A 20,651-nucleotide genomic window follows, 5' to 3' on the forward strand; every position below is an offset into this window, starting at 1 on the left:
TGACAGAACTCTAAATAAAAGAGATATATTGGTCTTCAAATCAGTCACCTCCCATAATCGAGTTTTTAGGACACTTTCTCAAAGATACTTAAAAGCGAGGTTTGCTTAGTGTTTACAAATAGTTAAATCATAAATACTTATTCCTTCTCTTTTACTGTTTCCCTCTTTACTTCCATCCTTTTGCCATTTATTTTCTTTATTTGTAATGAGCATGTGTTCATGTACTCTATTATAACTGATCTAGTACCCCACATGTTTTCAATTTTCATTAAAAAACTGAAGAAATATGTTTGAATATTATGCTAAGCCATTTTAATGAACATAAAATGAATAAGTAATTCTTTTGGAAAAGAAAACGTCTTGGAGGGTCGAGAAAAGCTGAAGTAAATACATGTAAGAGACCGAGTAGAATCATTCATCCATCCCATTGTTTAATAACTGTTTATTGAGTCCCTACTAATGCCAGAGAGTGGGCTTTGGGATGAGGATCCAATGGTGTTGATTGATAATTGCTTTCCTGCTTCTGTGATTCTCATATTTAGAGATATGTACATGAAATGCTTGTGGTTCTGCAATATACACATATAAACACATAAACATGTAACAGAGGATTGTGTGTGTGTGTGTGTATACTTCTCAGCAAAATGTAGAAATTATGTACATATCATATAATCTGATATTTACTCACTTCATATGTCAAGGTAAAGGGACCTGAAGAAGCAATCACAAATCTAGGTAACTGTGTTCATCATCTCTTAGAAAAATAGTCTCTTTACTAACATTTTAGAGGATAAGAAAACATGGAAAATTATTTTAAATTTAGTCTTCTCTATTGAATTTTTAAAGAAGCTCATACTCAGCATTCGTTGAGGTATATAAATTCTCATGGCTACCTTGTTTAAAGTTGACTAATTAATGAACATAAGCATTTTACCATTAAAAATGTATGTGTGCCTTTCTGTAGAAGGCTTCCAAAATACATATTGGCACCAGATATCTAAAAACAGCTGTGAGGGAAGAGGACGATCTTTTTCTCATCACACTGCTACACGGCAGGCAGCCCCACAGAGCCTCGACTGCTACAGAGGTGTGCGCAGAGACAGAGAAGGCTCCTTAAGAGCGACAAAGTTTTCTTTTCTTCTTGGGAATTAGCACAGCGTCTGGGTCCATCTCTCCGCGCCTCAATGGGAGCTCCCCAAGTGTAAGAACTTTAGGAGAGAGTGGCAGAAGGAATGGGGGTGGGGTGGGGATGAGATCTCTGCAGGATCAAATGTCTCCCTAAACAGCAGGAAGCAGCCCAGTCAGGGACACAGTCTAATTTCAAAGTGAGGTTTTATATTAAGGGATTGTGAACATCAAGATTTAGAGACTACTAACCTTGAGACAGTTTTGATTGCTATGTATTGGTACAGAATCCATGACTTTAAAGGAAAAAAAAATCTCAAGTAAGTTCAAGTGTATTGACTTTTCACATTACTGTGTAATCTAAAATTTTGGACTTGGTATATTACTGAAAAGATTCTTAGACTCTGTTATGATATGTTAGAGGGGTTTGTAAAGTAAGGTGTCTTGCCCAGCAAATCCGCACTCTTTTTATATGCTTTTTGTAGAGACACACAACAACTGAGGGTGTTCTAGGACACTGGTTTTCACAATGTGGTCTCCAGGCCAGCAGCATCGGCATTACCTGGGAGCTTGTTCAAAACAGAATCAGCAGTCTGTGTTTTGACAAGCCCTTCAGGGGGTTCTGATGCACGCCCAGTTTAAGAATCATTGCCCTGGGAATTCAATTATCTGCATCACCCAGGTAAAGAAGGTATTCAGTAACATGGTTTTGGGAAGTAGCTCAGAATTAGTCCCATATCATGTGGCCTTCCTGAGGATCTCTACCTGAATTTATAACCTCTTTCTGCACTTACTAAACATCATCTTCATATCTCAATCGCTGACCTTATCACATTACATTGTAACCCTTCGTTGACCTGCGGGCAGACTGCGTTTTATTCAACTTTGTACCACGAGTGCCTGGTACATTGCCTGGCACACAGCTAATGCTCAATAACTGACCGATTGGACCAGGTTCACGGTCCCTGGGCAACCCATTTTGGCTCAGCAACTTGTGATTTTTAATCTCAGTATCTTCATCTGTGAAATGAGCTGGTATATGCTTTCTGGGGTATCCTTGAAGTTTCAGAATTCCATACTTTCAATTAATTAATTGCCCTATCAATTTGCTTTTTTATTCACTGGCTAGGCCTAAAGAGGTTCATCTATGTTCTTTTCAATTAAAAACTCAAAGCAACATAGCTTTCTGATGAAGGCAGCATATACACAGATTAAGATTTTGGAGGTGACTAGAAACCATTGACAGCTTCACAAGGAAAACAGTGCTTATTAAATGTTTGTGGAATGAATGAAGGAGTCACTCAAGAAGCTTGGGCTATCAGTTATTTCTTGTGGGAACCCTTGCTGTTAAGTGGAGATAGCTGCTGCTAATCACAAACAAAGCTAATAAAACCACAGCATTCATCAGCCAGGAGGTATACACTGATTACAGTCTGAACATGGCCCTCCTGTCTAACCAAGTGCTACATCTGTTTTTCTGTCCTCGAAACCTCTCTTTTTCTCTACTGTATTTACTTATTTTTTATTTTTTTATTAATTTATTTTTAATGTTTATTTACAATTTTGAGAGAGAGAGAGAAAGACAGAGAGCGAATGGGGCAGGGGCAGAGAGAGAGGGAGACACAGAATCCGAAGCAGGCTCCAGGCTCTGAGCTGTCAGCACAGAGCCCGATGCGGGGCTCAAACCCACGAATTGTGACATCATGACCTGAGCTGAAGTTGGACGCTCAACGGACGGAGCCATCCCGGTGCCCCTCTCTAGTTTATTTTTAAAAACTTATTGTACGGAGTGAACTAAAAATCTTCAAATGAGGATTTTCATGACATACCTGATGACAAAACTCCTCCAACACATAAGAGTGTGACAGATATTATAAACAACAAGAAAACGACATGCTTTATAATAGTATGGTTCCCTCCTTTGAGTATTTAGGTGTCAATTGAATGATCTCATAAACTGATCTTGCACAATTGAGTAACACTACACATCCACTCAACTCTTGCTGAGAAATAACTTATGATCAAACTTGTGTGGCTTCTGTTCCCCACATAATAAAGATAGCTAATTTAAAGTGTTTAATTTAGGGGCACTTGGCTGGCTCAGTTGTTGGAGCGTGCGACTCTTGATCTCGGGGTTGTGAGTTCAAGCCCTGTGTTGGGTCTAGAGATTACTTAAATACATTTTTAAAAAGATTAAAAAATATTTTAAAAGTTCAAGGATTTAATTTACACTCCATGTAAAAATAATATGAGGAAATTGGAAGTTATTAAACCTAGAGGATAATAATGGTACAGAAAATTTCGTACTCTTTTTCCCACTTTCTTCTATGAGAATGATGTGATGCACAGAATTTGTATTTAAAGAGGCCAAACCACTTGCCAGCCTCCTAACCTTATCATTAATATCACCATTTTAGGAGAGTTATACCTTGACACGTGGTGTTTCTTGCTTAGGCGAGATTTTCAATCCAGGTCTAGAGTCTTTCACTGCTCTGGAGACCCCTCAGAACTCAGAAGAATCTGGTAAACCTGGACATAGCTGGCATTTCTCAGTGGTGGTGAATCCCTGATCCCACCCCTTCCCATTCTGGCTTATACTCTGCTATTATCCTAATGCATTTTGTGAGCTATATGCAGGACTAATTACACTACATAATTTGTGGGGCCCAATGCACAATGACAACAGCAGAACATTAAACCAAAGTCAAAGCCCTTCCAAATGTAGGGCCCTGGGTATAATACCATGAGGCAGGACCATCCCCTTCCCATGCCAACTAGCTCAGCCGGTGCTTTGTTTTCTTTGTTGATGCTTCCCAGCAAAAATTCATCAGAAGAAAGGGTATGGTGGGGTGGAGTCCAAAATTTCTAGTCTAATTTCCTCCTTTAACAGATGATACAACTAAGGTATAGATGAGGCTTATGATTCATAGAAAGTTAGACAAATAATTTCTGGAAGAGCTTGATGGAGCATTCATGTATCCTGACTCTTAACCCATTACTCTTTCCACTGTATCATAGTGACTCAGTATGAGAGAAAGAGAGAATGAGTGAGAGAGAAACCCATCTTTTAAGTTCTTCATTATGCCTAACTGATTTGACATGATTTGAAGAGGTCCTAGATGCTGACAACATTGCCGGCATTATAAATAGTTCTAAATGACAACATTATAACACCATAAAATTAGTATGGGGAAAGCCATGGTGAATGCTGACTTCAATATAAATAAAAGATGAAATTTTAAACTTTTTCCCTTCATGTTCTTGCGCTTCTGAATCCTATACACTTGTTTCATTCCCTACCCCCCACCCCACCCCACTGGGCAATCCACATCCAAGTCTATTGGGGTAAAGAGAAAACATCATAAAAATTCTTCAAATTCTCTAATCAAGATGCTTACTTACAATTTCCATTTAATACTTAAGGATTTTGTTTTCCTACTTTAGATAGTCCTTATGTTTAATCGTGTTCCTAAAGGCACTCAGTATGGAATAACTTGATAGTAAATAAAGAATGTCTCAAGTTTGACTTAGGACTAGAGAAAAAAAAAAAGACCAATCCTTTATTCATGGTTCATTTTGCTTTTCCATTCCACATATTACTTGTTTATCCCCCCACATGCTTAATGATACCCCCCTACGTGCGTTTCACTTCTTCAGATTACATGAAACTGTGTCGTCCTGTCATAGTAATACCCCATCCCTCACAGACCTTTCCAGCACAGCCGCTCCTGCTGTCCTCTGTCAAAGCTCACAGAGCAAAGAGGATGGGTCAACACACTCCTCAATTCACATGGCCATTTCTAACCAATGTTCCTATGTTATTAATTTTCTGTCCGTTTGTTGGTTTTGCTCATTTATGCATTAATTCAACAAACAACTTGTCAACCATCAAGGTTGTATGAACACTGTGCCCATTTAGAGGGAATTTGGAGCAGAGCAAACTTAACCTCTACCCTCAAAAAACCTCCAGTTTGTAACTGCAGTTTTCTGAAGCTCTAAATCCATTTTTGCCATCATGGTTTAGGACGCTACTTGCATAGCTTAAGTAAGATGATACTTGTCCCCTGGTTGTATTTACCCCAGGCTGCCATTACTATCATTCTGGGAAACTTCATGGCTCAACAAATAGTCCAGGGAGATCCTGGCTTCGCAGGGCTTTGAGGCTCTTTAACAACAGGGATGGTCACACTTTGGTGTGGAGCTCATCCCGGGACGATTCTATCCCTACAAACCAGAAGATTTCAACCTTCTGCCCTTCCCCATCGTTCAGTTCCTCACTCCCTGGATGAAGGTCCTTCCTTGTGATGACCAGTATTCCTGTCCATTTCACCCAGTCTTCTTTTACTTGCCTCAGTTCACCTTGGAGCTTGAAATCATTTCCATCCCTGTCCCTTATTTTTGTGTCACTCTTGCCTTGCCAAGCGAAAATCCAGCCCCATTCTTGCCTAGAGTATCAAAAATGTCTAAAGAAACATAAATAATCATACAGACTTGTTTCAGTCCATGTTATCCAAATGGGATATTCTTTTATGATGGGAATTGAACCTCCATACACTGTCCACTGCAATTACTCTAAATTTCCATTCTTCAAGATTCCAACCCCACTCCCTTTCCTTACTGTCAATTGATCATCTCTTTTCCTACTTACCTCAAACAGTGCATGCAACCCATATGACGTGAATTCTCTGAACTACCCTTAAATTCGACCAGAATCTCTATAATCATTCTCCATTTTTCTTTTGAACCTACTGCTAAAAAAGATGTGCCTCTGCCCACAGCCAAGGCTACTCTCTAATGCTACTTCCTCATAACTACTGATAACTTACTCCATCCTTTACCCAGTCTCCTTTTACATTTTCAACTTTCTCCATGCTTCTCTTCTGCACAGAACCATGTTTAACAAGCCTTTCTCCTGACGAAAATGTTCTCTGAATTTTGTGGTCTTCTAAGGCTCTCTATCTTCATGTCTCCAATATTTGACCCTACACTGTCAAAAACCCTCTGCAATATTTAACACCTTTCACTCGAACCTACATAGCTTGTTGATTTCAAATAAAACATCTTAATCCACATATTGTTATAATATTAATAACAATAATAATGACGGCTAGCAATGACTGAACATTTATTATGTCTAACATTGTGCTAAGCACTTTACGCACATTTCTTATTCATCTACCATTGTTTTTTTCACCCAGTTGAAGGTAAGTCCTTAATGACAGTGACTATTCATTGTATTTTTCATGATGTCTAACAAAATGTCTTAGACTTCGTAGGGTCACCCTAAGTGACTATTGATCTGAATAGCTAATGAGGCTATTAATTATTTATTTATAAATTTTGCTTTCATGTCATTTTGATTTTTTAAAAAGATTTTATTTCTAAGTAATCTCTACACCCAACGTGGGGCTCCAACTTACAACCCCAAGATCAAGAGCTGCATGTTGTACTGACTGAGCCAGCCAGGCACCCCAGGATTTGGCATTTCTTAACAACACAAACTATGTCTTCTATTTACTTACAGTTTCTTTCTCAAACCTCAGTTCAAATTCTGCACACAACAAATACCCTGACGGAAAAGAATAAATGTAGGTATCTTAGTGGTTAACAAGTGACAAACATTTTATTACTTGTTTATTTGTTTGTCATTCAGGACAGGAAGAAGAACAACATATAATTCCTGATGCTAGTCAGTGATCAAGAAAAGTCTTTGACGGATTTCATCGTTATACACAAACATTGTACATCCTCTTCTACATTTAAGAAAGGATGCTAGATAAAGATGAAATGAGATAGAAGACTAAGCAATTCCTTCTTAAGCTTCATATTTTGACCTCAAATGCATTGTTGGAGCAGTGAAAAGACATCTTTCCTACAGCTTGTCTGCTTGGTTTTCTAAGCTGTCAAAGGAATTTAATGGGCAGAGGCTCTCAAAATTGACTGGTTAGTCCCTCCATTACAAATCTGTTAAATATTGCAATTTAGTTTTCTAGAGAAGAAGTTAGTGAGGAGCCAGTGTTATTGGGAGGTTCAGCATCCATTTATTTCTTAGGGAATAAAAATGGTTTAAAGCTTATCTGGAGATACAAACCAACTGGCAAAATAAGCAAATCAGGGTAAGCATCTAGTATATATTAGGCAGTGCACTAGGTACTTCAAAAATAATATACCATTTAGTTCCTACAGTGAGACTTTGTACATAGGGAATCATTGTTTCCACTTTACTGATGTAGAAATGAATTCTTTCCACTCAAGTTCATGTAAGTAGTAATCGGTAAAGACAAAATTCCAATGTTTATCTGACTGTAAACTAATCTGGAGCATCCCAGACCAACATTTACCTTTCATGGGTAAAAGCATTCCTATATTATCCTTAAAAGATTGGAAGCATGTTTAATGACTACGGTTAGAGTCAACACAGTTAGTTCTTGGACAGTAATTTTATTGTGTTATGTAAGATTAAGAATGGAGACCTAAATTGGCCTTACCCAGTTTCTAGATGGAAGGTGGTAAGGTGCTTTTCTTTTCCCAGCAAAGGAAGAAAAGGCACAGGTGGTTATTAATAGCCCTTTATAACTAGAGTACTAGATTGTCTGAATAAATGTAACTTACACACATTCAAAGAGGAAAACATCAGGGGCCTATTGGGTCTTGCTATGCACGTGGAACTGCGTTAATGCTAATGATCACCAAGCACCTAAGATACATCCTTGTTACTACTAGCACGTAGGCTTTATAATGCTCCTAAGTTTTTCCGTTTCTCTAATCTTCTTTGAAAATAGTGGGTTTTCCCCCATACTCTTGAAAATTCTACACAATAATTTTATTCTGAATTTGAATCTCCTTAAAATATGGAAGATGTAAGGTTCTTTACAAAAGGGTATTCTTCGTCTTATGTGTTAAAGCCTACAATTTTCTTTCATTTTTGAAACATTAAAACCAACGTAGAAATATTAAATGCAATATAGAAAGTTGTTAATATAAGTCAGGGTTTCTGGTGCTTCATGTTGTTATAAGTCAACTTTGCTGTGCTGCTAATCTAACTTGGTTGTAAAAAAAAAATAGTGACACCGTACATTGTTCTTCTTTGCCTTTAACAAGTTGATTTCAGGACTTGAATCCTGGTGTCACTATCTGAAGATACTAGACTTAATCCCCTCCACAAGGAATGTTTTCCCATATTGTGACTTCCTTTCTCAGAGTCCATTTCTTCTCCACCAAATATTCATTCATTCGTTTGTTCGTTCATTCGTTCATTCACTCATTTATTATGCCAGTCATAACGTGTACCATGTGTTCACTGATGTACTGGGCACTTTGAGGCAAACAGGGAATAGTCCTTTTCTTAAAGCAAATATTTTGGGGGCCTTTACTAAGGCTAATATATACATTATTTATTTAGTTACCTCAACAATCCTATGAGGTAGATGGCGTGATAATATACCCCCATTTTACAGCTCAAGAATTCTCTTGTCTTCATAAAATTAACTAGGCTAAATAGGTGCAAACATTAGAAAGGGGAACAATTCAACATGCTAGAATTACTGGTGTCCACTTGAGGGCTGTGGAATTTCAGAGAAGGAAGAGATTGATGTGGTTTGGGGTGTTTAAGAATGACCACATTATGCAAATGGAATGTGAACTGGCCCTGAAGAACAGAAGGGTAGGTAGAGTTTGGATAACTGGAGGAAAGGGAGCGAGAAATTAGGGTCTCAAGGAATAGCATGGGCAGAGATTCAGAGGTTGGTATAAATGTGATTCTCTGTTGATATTACCAAAAGATTTGGTCTGATGAGAATAGAACACTGTTGGTATGAAATGGATGGCACTTAATACTGGTCTGAAGAATGTGGGTTTTGTCCTTTGGGTACTAAGAAGCAATTAAGGATTCTAAGAAGGAAGTTTGACCAATGAGAAAAGGGTTATAGGATGAATGTGGACTGAGCAAATAGAGGAGGACATGAAGGATGGACACCAGTCAAATGTAACTGAATCTTTCTCATTTGGGAGATTGGAATAACGAGAGATGAAAATGTCTGGTTGGTTATTTCATGTCAGGTGTCAAAAATATGTCAACCTGGAAACCTGAAGGGGAAGTCCAAGCTTTGTTTGTCTCTCATTCACTCCCTCAATTTTTTTAAAAACTCTTTGTGACCTAGACCATTCTAGGATCTATAGCAAGAAAGTGACCAAAACTCCATTACCATTTCTGTCCTCAAGTAGCTTTTAATCTAGTGGGAAGAAACATACCTGCAGGTGACTAAGTATGAGAGAAAAATTAATACATTCTAAAAGAAGACCCTCAAAGGAAGGAGTAGTTAATCTTGAGTAGGAGACTATAAGATGGCTTCCTGGTAGAGGTGGCTTTTAAGAACGCAGATGATGCTGTCAGACTAAAAAGAATGAATGGCTTTCTACGTTGATGGAAAATCATAAGCAAAGGCAAAAGAGTATAAATGGTAAGCAGTCCTTCAGAACTGAAGCATATACCAGGAAGTAGTAGTAAAGCAAGATGGTGTTGGATCAAGAGGATATCAGTTCGACTCAAATGCCAACTCAGTCTGAAAGCAATGGAGAGCCACGCAAGGTTGAGTACGAAGTGGAGCGGGAGATGAGTTACCATTATTCACTTGCCCTGAATTAGGAAAATTCACTTGCCCAGAATTAGGAAAACAGCTTATTACTAACTTTGTTAGTGTGAAGAAAGAATTAAAGAAACTAGGAATTGAAATGGAGCCTCGTTAACAAGGTGTCATAATAGTTCTAAGGAAAGACGAGGATTTAAATCAGGGAAGTGAAAAAAAACGATGGGGAGAAATAAAAGTGATATGTGATATTTATGATAGTAACCAATGACTAATTAGATAAAGCATGTAAGAGTCAAAGATGATACCATATTTTCTATCAGGGCAGCTCATCAGAGTGGTGAAAAAACATTCTGAAGTGAAAGGTTATGTCAGGTAATTTAGATTTTTTTCCGAATCTGCCATCAGTTAGCTATTTGGCACTTTTCACGGTTTCCTCAACTATCAAAATACAATTAAGAAACTGTTGTATAGTATAGCTTTCAATTTTAGAGTTCTGTGATTGAATTCAACTAAACTCCATTGCTTCTTGCAGCTTTAAACTCAGCAGAATATACGAGGATGAAGATACTTTTAGATTTTAAAGGACTATTCTATCCATCTATATGAACTTAATTAATTTCTGCTATTTAATAGATATGTAGAACTGAGAAGGAAATTCAGAGGTGTTTTCCTTGCTTTTAGTTGGGAATGGAATTTGTGTGTTGAATATTCAGAGAAAAGTACTAGACACATTATCTTTTTCTTTCCTTCAGAGCTTATTCCCATTAATAACAACACTTTTTATCAGAAACTTTGCTTAACCTGTTTAGAATGTATCTATTCCAGGGGTGCCTGGGTGACTCAGTTGGTTGAGTGGCCGACTCTTGATTTTGACTTGGGTCATGATCTCATGGTTTATGAGTTCCAGCCCTGTGTTGGGCTCTGTGCTGACAGTGCGGAGCCTGCTTGAGATTCTGTCTTCCTCTCTCTCTACCCCTCCCTTCCCCACCCCCCCAATAAATAAACATTAAAAAAACGATCTATTCCAATATCTGTTGATTCTGCTTTGATTAGAAAAGAAAAATGGTTATCTGCTATCAAATTAATTCCATATTTATTCATTAAAAATATATTTATTGAGAGCCTGTTAATTTTAAGGCATTCCAAATATAGAGGACAAACTGGTGGTTACCAGAGGGGAGGTGGGTGGGTTGGTGGTTGGGTAAAATAAATGAGGATTAAGAGTGAACTTATTTTGATGAGCATTGAATAATGTATAGAATTGCTGAATCACTATATTGTACACCTGAAACTAATATAACCTTGTACATTAAGAAATAGATACAATAAATTTTGAAAAATTAAAAAATAAAATTGAAAAGTAAAGTTTAAAAAAATTTTAAGGCTCTCTTATAGGTAATGTGGTAGCCTAAGAAACAATCCATGCTCTTGGAGTTTGCAATCTAATTTGGAAAAGACAGCACATTAATTAATAACATACTACAGAATTTATGGCAAGTTTAGGTGTTTTGTTCTATGAGCATTCACTGGAAGAAGATATCGTTATAGATTGGGATGGCTAAAGAAGGTCAGCCAATAGCTGGATCGTGTAGGACTTGGGTGGAGACAAAGAGATGGTCCATTAATAAGCAATTTCAACCAGAAGAGATGTCTTATTTCAATTCCCCATGTATTTAGCAATCAAAAAGATTCTGGGGAAAAGAAGCAGTAACTTACGGTTGTGAAGAAATACATATTTACTCTCTAAAAGGGCAGAGTTATAAACTGAAGGTCACCAGGAAATTCATAATTAGCAAGTCCAATGTATTTGTTCAGCATTCTTTCAAATGTAATTATTTGAATCTTTTGATTGAATTGACCATTCTCTACTTTTTGAATCTTTCTTTGCCTTCTGGCTGTTTAATTTTTCTCTATCTTAATCTTTTTTCTTTCAATGAATTTGATTTTTCTCCCTACCCACCAGCAACCCTGGCCTCATCTTTCTAGCTGTTTCAATAAATACACTCTCAATTGTTAGTTTCATAGTCCCATGATGGTAAATACTATCGGAATATATTTGCATCACTCTCAAATCTCTATCTCTAGCCCTGACTTCCTGTGTTTCAATTCCTCATTTCCAATGAGCATGCTCATATTCACATCCATATATAACTCTTCTATGAAGATACTTATGTCTAAAGACTAACTTAAGGTCTTCTCAAAATGGGATCCTCCTTCTTTTTATCTTTTAATCAAGTATTCCCATGTTCCAAACATGAAGATGTGTAATCTTGAGGCCATTTTGAATCCATCACCCAGAGATTCAACTGTTTGTTAAGAAACCATGCTGCTAATTTCACCACTGTCACCACCCTAGGTCAAGCTTTTTATCACTTCACACCTGAGTAACTACAATGACTTCCAGTTGGTCTCGTAAAGTCTGGTTTTCCCCCACAGAAATCATGGTAGTATAACATGACGCAAACTCTTGGGTCTGGTGCTTTACATTCTCCACCAGCTGGCTTCAACTTAAATGTCCAGCTTCACTTCCTATGAATCACTTCCTAGGACCCTCTGATTCAGGTGAATCCATTTACTCACTATCCTCTGAATAGATTTCACAGTGTCCTTCCTTGGCTCACATATTCTTCTGCTAGAAAGCCCTTCCTTACTTCTCTATGACCACTGAAAATATACTTAGTTCAAATTTCGCCTCTGTCATGGAGCTTTTTCTGAATACTTATCCCGTAAGATTCCCCCCACTTTTATGATTTGAAATAATTATAGTTCCTACCATTTGTTGCACATTTATCACATATTTTTCTTATTGTTCTGTTTTTTCCTTGTGTGTTAGCCTCATCTTCCAAATTAAATAATAACCATGTCTTAGACTTCCTGGCCCATCTTCGACCACACACACGCCAATCGTGAATATATAGAAGATTCTCAGGGAATACTTTTTCATTTATTTAGTGACTGAAAACATATGAACTCTCAGGAAGAGTAAGTAAGCATCAGAAAAAGAGATGTTAAAGCCAGGTAAAAGAACATTCATAATTGATTTTTAACTCTATTGAACAGGAATCATTTTTATTAATCTCACTTTAGATTTCAAGTGTATAAAACAGCTAGTAAATAGTCACTTTGTGGGATAAATTTACATTTGTGTCACTCAAATGTCTATAAAGTTGATAAAAGTTAGTGTTTATTTACGCTGGAAGTTGAAATTTGACATTTATCTTTAAAAAATCATGAAGCCATTTTTGATCCCATGAGTTGGGGCATTATAGAAAGTATCTAATTTATGGTATCTCTTTATTATTATGTTTTTATATGAATTTGTTATGTCTTGTCTCTATTTTATATGATGATTTATATACCCTGCAACAGAGAACATTGAAACTAGAAATATTCTCAAGAAGCAGCTAGTGTGCTTCAGGTGGGGAATTCATTTCTCAGGTGGGAAAACGGGGTTCCGAAGAGGGTAACTGACTTGCTCAAGGTCACAATCTAGCTAGTTATTGCCAGAGTTATACCTAAACACTAAGATTACTCTTTCCTAATTCTATACCTTTTTCCTAATCCCATATTGCACAGTCTCATTTTTGTACCTTAAATTGACATGCTGAAATATAAGAAACATTACAGTTGTTCATTATTTCTCTTATTTTATACCGAAGAAAGTGAATTAGTGCCTTGTAAGTTATTAATAAGAACATTCTAACTAGAAGCACAGCATGAGCAATTTATTATGATGTGTATCAACACAAGGGAGATATGACTATTGTCTGAATTATTTACATTTCAAAACTTCGCAACACTGTAACTTTTTTCCCATTGGTGAGTCGAGTGGAAATACTTATGTGATTTTTGTTTTGTTTTGTTTTGTTTTGGAAGATAACCTTCGACTGGGCACAAGGTTCATATTTGTAATGGCAGTGTGAAGGATTGTTTATAACACCAAAAATAATTAGCCTTATCCAGGAAAAGAGAGATAAACGTAGTGAGTCAATGTACATTTGCACTGGTGACGTGAGAATGCAAGGCAAGACGCTGTTCAGTTTTGGGGGAGGAACATGGAATGTCACAACTGTCCTGAAGTCCCATACCACAGCAGGAGCAGAGTAAAAGAAAACGCTGCTTACTGCTTTCTTACTGTAATTTTTTTTAGCTTCACTAAAAAGAAGTGAAATTGTCAATTCTCTATAAAACTTCTGCCTGGAAAACATTATTTAGAGGAGGTGGAAGGTACCGAGAATTAACAGTGAGGAGAGAATAAAAAGGAAGTCAGATGATCAATTTTTGTGAGGAATGTACATGGAAATTTGGTTTGTCTTCCTGAAAAAAACATTTACAATCTAAATTACAGCATATCATTTGAATTCTCGATGACTGATATCAAGTGGTGGCCAGAAGAGGCATATTACATTCTAATTTTAAGATTATTTATGCAGCCTTTTAAAATAAAAATTACTACCAGAAATTTTCCCGACTCATGCTTTGAAAAAAATATGTTTATCCAGTTCAGTTTTCTCAACTTTCACAGGTGAATCAGGGGTTTAAGAATGAAAGATATATTTGCTGAATAAAATAAAATAAAATAAAATAAAATAAAATAAAATAAAATAAATAAAATAACATAAAATAAGACAAAATAAAAAAGAGAACTCTGATTTGAAACAAAACAAGAGACTTGTAATGTCTGACTTAATTGTTAAGTCATGGAGATCCAAATGGAGGGGCCAGTGTTTCTTTTCCTGACTCACCAAATCCACATGACACAGGACAAATTTGATCTTGGCGAGGTGAACACAACTTACCTGTACCATTGTTAACTGCGGTCTGGATCGTGGCTTCCGGCCCCATAGTGTCATAGTCTTCCTTCATTTCTTCTGTGGGGGAAAATTATCTTTAGCATTTGAACACTGTAGAAAGGCTTACTATACTAAGCATGCCAACCACAGGAACAAGGAAGATTCTTTTAAAGGAAACAGAGAAAAGGCTTGTTGTAAACCTCTAAACAATAGCTTTGTTCAGGCAATTGAATGAATCCAATAGTGCTAGCTGCACAAGAACTTATTTACTTTAAGCATTACTGCAAGCTGTGAAAAACAGAGGTGCTTCTTTGGGGCAAACGAAGGGCTTTTCTTCTGGTGGCAGCTCTCGGGACAAACAGGGGGAAAGATATTATTTTTTCCATACGAGTCGAAAGCAACGAAGGATTTGTACTTAGGGAGAGGCATGCTAGTTGCTGGGCCTCTGGTAACTCAGGAGGACTCGTGGCCAGTCAGAATCTCATGCTTTCTCCCCTCTTGGAGGAGCTATGATGGGGGCCAATCTGTGCAGGCATATCTTTTTAAAACCTAATTCTACATATCAAAACTTGAAATTCCCGGTTTATAAAACAAACATCCCAGAGGTCTTGAAAACACCTGTTTCACTGTTTTATATAAACTCCTAAAACATACCTTCCTTAAGCTTTTCCCTACCGTTCCATAAATATCTTTCTTCCTTATCATTTAGGCGACCGTATAGAATTGCAGTCATCTTCTGAGGAAAAACGTACAGGGGCAGCAAGAGCTCAATGTGGTGATGAAGATGAAACTATGTTAACACGGAGCTTGAAGATGCATAGGTGATAAAAGGTTGTTTTCCACAATGGCAATATTTTGAATTAGGGAGAGTTTGCAAACTGGGAGAGCTCTAGAATGTTCTGCCTCCCAAATTATGGAGTATGTGAGAGGGCGGAGAAGGACAGCTGACAGTCAAAAATCCTCCAAGTCAGTAAATTAAACCCGGACTTTAAAAAATTGTATTTTGACAATAACAAGGCTAAGAGAACCAAACACGATCCAGGATAAATATCTCTCTGATCGTCATTTGACTTAAAACCAGAGAAACTTTATAAATAGGACTCTGCAAATTCCCAAATTTATCCTGACCATTCTTTGCTTATCACATTCTAGTCATAATTATCTGGTAGAAAAACAGGTTCTAGCAAATGTTACAGCAAAATTAAAATATATGTTTTACAAGTTGTATCCTGCAGCCTCTCTGTTTATGTTATCAGAACTAAAAAAAAATCATGGGCCTTTTAAGGTAAAACACACAGATGTATAAATAGATGCTTATTTAATGCTACTACCCATAACAGTCAGATGATTTGAATGGTATTTGTTTAAACTGTAGGAGCACTTTCATTTGTCTCTGGCCCTGGACTTCTCTCTCATTTAAGGAATATTTTCGCAGGGACGTTTTGCATAAAACATTTGGAAGTTCAATATACAGCCATATTGTATTGTCAATTGTAATAATTGATCGGTTGAAAGGCTCCCTCATCCGATATTTTTATCAGTCTCTGGAAGGAATTAAATTAAGGTATTTCTGAGAAGTTCAGTGCTGGCTATAAATATAGCTTTTGTGTGTTTCTTCCTCGCTCATCTCATGTGATTTCTGGTAGCCAAGAGTCAGAACAATCATAAGTTTTCCATCTGAGAGATCAAGTCACTGAGGGGAAAACAGTTAACAGCATTTCTTTTTTTTTTTTTTTTTTTTTTTTTGCATAATAGTGGTAATGTTCAAGATTTCTGCTGCACTTCCTTCCTCATTGTCATTTTCTTATGAAAAAGTAAAGAGAAGTTACAGTAGGTGGTTGCTTCCCAACTTATTAAACGCCGGCTATACACATGTGTAGTTGGCATCTTGTGGGTATCACGTTCTGTGGTAATACTTTGGCTATAACCTTCTTTTACCAGAGATTATGCAACTGAGACGGTGTCACTCTTACCTAGAATGTACTTTGCCTCAACTTACTGAGAATCAACCTTGCCTTTTTGGAATATCAGGCTCAATTTATTATGATGAGACACTAATCCTTTTCAGGTATGTTTCTGAAATACCATATATATGCCTACTTGATGAAGTTTCATGTGACTCCACATTCAGAAGACCACAATAATAGGTCGGTTAAGAATCCCTCCTCTGAATTCATGGCAATCCGGGCTGTCCTTCTGCCTCACACCCGACCTTAAACATTTTCCAAGACAACTCTGACTCAGCATACTGTGTCTAAAACCACACAGCATATTTGTTTTTCAAACACTTGTAAAAGTTTGCATTTTCCAGTCACCCTTGGGATGAAGGTTTGTAAAAATAAAGAGCACTTTCTTCCTTAAGATGAAGAATCCTTGAATAAGCACAAAGAGGCCAAGATGCAGGTGATTTATTTAAGTCTGTGTCAATGATAATGATGTCATGGTTTCCAGCACACTGTGTCCACCCCATTGTGGGACGAAAGAATGTCAAGGACAATTCTAAACACAAAACTTGGATTGTGCTGGAACCGGAAAGGCACAGTAAGAACTCCATTGCACTCTTCAGTTCAAAACCTGCATCCTGCAGACAAACCACAGAAAGCCTGCGAGAAAGAGTAAAGGACAGGGGGCTTATCTCACAGTAAAGCTATGTGCTGAGGTACTATGGTAGACAGCCAGGCACCAGGGATAAAACACTACTAAATAAAACAGCACCAGAATTAGAATTATTGTCTATATTGTGTGTTTTGAACAATAAATAAGAAAAATATTTTATCAGAAGAAAAATGTGTTATCTAAGAGTCAGGATAAACAATGAGTAGCTTTTTAAGACCAATTTCTTTTCATGAGACATCAAGGCACCACATCAGAGCACTTTTGGAACAATAAAAAAAAGAACAATAAATCATCACTAATCATTAGAACTAGACAGGTAATAGCCGGGTAACTTTCTTGGTCCAAATAGCCAAATGAGATTAGGGATTTACATTTTATTTAATTATTGTGACTCCAGAATGCTAGTTTATTTACCATAAAGGTAAGAGCAAAGAACAGCCTGTTCATTTGTGTCACAGGCACCATTAACTACAGGTGATAACAGGGTCTGTAATGCATTCATATGGATTATTGTATATTAAAACATTTAGAATTATGATCCATGACCAGCACAAAAAGCTGCCATGATCCTGAACTACTACAGCTTGACATGACTGTTTTGGCTGTTTTTCAATTATTGATCTTAATTTTTTAAAATTAAACTTTTTTTTTAAGAAGTTTGGAGCCATACATTTGTTATATCGTTATTAATTATTCCTTTAAGGGTGGAAATTCTAGTAATTGGTCCTTACCCTTGATTTCTAGATATTAAAATTTAAAGCATCAGAACATTCATTCTTATAGCCCTGCATATCTAGTTCATTAACAAATATGAATAGCTAACACCAGCTCATTTAAATAGTATGTCTTACATGAGTTCTCGCCACACTCTGTTTCTGTCACACTGCTCCCAAGAATCATTGGCTCTTATTATACATGTAAATGGCTATCATAAAAATAAAAATTTCATTTAAGATTGTTAATGACTTCTGCAGCAGTCAGACTTCCTTTAATGATCATCCTCTGCCCCTAATTAAACGTATTTATCTTTCAAGCATCTTTGGCTGAGTTCTCCCTCATAGTTGAAAATCTAAAACCTTAAGTCTTAATGGATATAACGATAAATGTTTATGTGTAGGATTGCTGAGATTCGAGAAACCTTCACCGAAAGCAAAATTGGAAACAGAAAGAATACAAAACTTGGCACACTAATTTAGGAAAACGAAAAACAAATACACTACACTCAAACTGCCATCGGTCTTGGGTTTTTTTCTTTTTTTCCACATTTAATTTTCTTTAGTGGTGGAAATGCTTTTATTATCCTCCTTCCAGTATACCAAACAATTACCCTGCCTATGTTCGATGTTTTATAGTCTGCGACATCACAATAGCATATAGGTAGACTCTTGCGTTTACTTCCCTTCCCACCCACTTCGCCTATTTATAAAAATGCTATTGTTATTTATATCGTGAGAGAAAAAACAAAGTGGGGTACATCATGACAGCTCCCCTTGAGTCTTGGGAAGACAGGTGAAGGAGACACTATGGTTTGAATTGGAGGAGTCCTTAAAAAAATTTTTTTTGCAGGCCACCTCACCGAGTAGAGATGAGCAGAGGGAGTTTGAGGGCATCCGATTAGTTCTCTTTGATTTTGTTAATCATTTCATACCTTAGTGATATTCCATCCACATGAATTTTAGACCAAGACATTTCCATATGCAGAGTGAGTGGCCTGTGAAGCCTGGGTCTGAAGATAATTTACCTTATTTTTATGACAGTTGGCCTTGGAGCGGTTTTACTTCCCTAGAGATTCCCACCAAACAGCAGGAATCATTATCAAGTACTTAACTGTTAAATAATAAAAAAAAAAGCTACCTGACCAGGTGAAAGTGTGAAATCACATTCACACTTAACAAAGGGGAATGATTAGATGGTTGAATTACAATAGAAGGTGTCAGACAGATGCTGAAACTACCTTAAACTGACACATACTTGGTCTGTATTGTTATATAATTTCCACACAAAATTTTCAAATATATATTAGTTGTGAGTTTTTATGTCTGCTTCCATTTTCTATCCTGAAAGCCTAGATCTTGAGCATGTTATATAAAGTGCACATTGTAAACGGGGTACAAATACTTCACACGTTGTGTGTTTAAAATGTCGTTCCGGGGTGCCTGGGTGACTCAGTGGGTTAAGCGTCTGACTCTCGATTCTGGCTCAGGTCCCCATCCCGGGGGTCGTGGGATCGAGCCCCGCGTCGGGCTCTGTGCCGACAGCTCGGGGCCTGCTTGGGATTCTCTTTCTCTCTCTCTCTCTCTCTCTCTCTCTCTCTCTCTCTCTGCCTCCCTTCCTCCCTCCCAAAATAACTAAAAATAAACATTTAAAAATAAATCAATATAAATAAATAGCATGCAGTTCATATTCAACTTGTACCCAAACTGAAACATAATCCCTTCCTAAGATGTTAGTACCGTAAGGTGATAACGCTCCTATCACTCCATAATCTGTCACCAGCTTTGGTATCTCTAGTGTGCAAAGAAATATTTTAATTATCTGATCATGGCCGTTCCGCTAGGTGGTAGAGGTCAGCTGAAGATGGCACAGGAAGGGGCCAGGTCGTTTTAGACGCTTACCTGGACCATCCACAGAGGCTTGCAGAATGTCGGCGCCGTGCCAGGTATGTTCCACTCCACCCTCCCTTATGTCATCTTCCTCTTCTTCTCTCGGCAGCAGAGCTTGGCTCACGTGTGGGGAGGACTCATGGTTGGGCACGCTAGCTGGACTCCTCTCCTGGTCCAGAGGGTTAGCAATCCCGTCCTCCTCAGCAATCTGCAGCTTGTCCTCCTCATCTGTCTCCGAACCTGTGTCCACTACATTGTCATAGTTCACCACTGAGGAGAAAGCACAGAACACACTCTGTCTAAACACGTTATTGAAAAATATCAGTCGCCCCTAATTGTTCAGTTGAATGGAAAATAATTAATATTTTCATCACTTAATTACTCAACCATGTCAGGAAAATATAATTAATATCTTTCATGTTTTAGCATTTTTATTCTTATTCAATTACAGCTACACACTCTTTCGGATTTTAAAGAGTGTTTTACTAAAAAGATGGGAAATTTTAAAAAGCAACAGTAGCGCATAGACTGAAAAATGCATCTAGATTGCCTATGCAAAGAGACACGCTGCCATATGCACTTTTCGGTACTCCACACAAACTTATTACATAGATCTGCAAGGGACAATTTTATTAGCTTAGTGACATGGAGTGTGTGCTATAAAATGTTGTACTATAAATACGACATGACTTCACTATATTAGCTGTGGCTTTATTCCTAGAAACCATAGACACACACACACACACACACACACACACACACACACACTGTCCATCTATTTACTCAATACACAAACACAGACACAAACCTGTTCAATCTGAAACGTTCACTGCTGCTTCTACGTCAACCGTCATGTGCTAAGGCCATTTATATCCCAATCTTTTAAGCAGAAAATGAGGAAAAGCCATATCTTCTGGGCCATTAAT

The 20,651-nt window shown here is 37.4% G+C and overlaps 1 protein-coding gene across 6 annotated transcripts in view; it reads right to left on the reverse strand.

Moving 5' to 3' along the window:
- ZEB2 (zinc finger E-box binding homeobox 2) overlaps window positions 1–20,651 on the reverse strand; it is a 133,707-nt gene that overhangs the window by 25,337 nt on the left and 87,719 nt on the right. For all 6 annotated transcript variants that reach the window (XM_042994402.1, XM_042994401.1, XM_042994404.1 and 3 more), the window contains 2 exons: window positions 19,738–19,995; window positions 14,513–14,584 (listed from right to left, as the gene is read on the reverse strand). In XM_042994402.1, the coding sequence (XP_042850336.1) occupies window positions 14,513–14,584; window positions 19,738–19,995 (330 nt within the window). The remainder of the gene's footprint in view (window positions 1–14,512; window positions 14,585–19,737; window positions 19,996–20,651) is intronic.

The sequence above is a fragment of the Panthera tigris genome, chromosome C1, assembly GCF_018350195.1.
Source record: "Panthera tigris isolate Pti1 chromosome C1, P.tigris_Pti1_mat1.1, whole genome shotgun sequence".
NCBI lineage: Eukaryota > Metazoa > Chordata > Mammalia > Carnivora > Felidae > Panthera > Panthera tigris.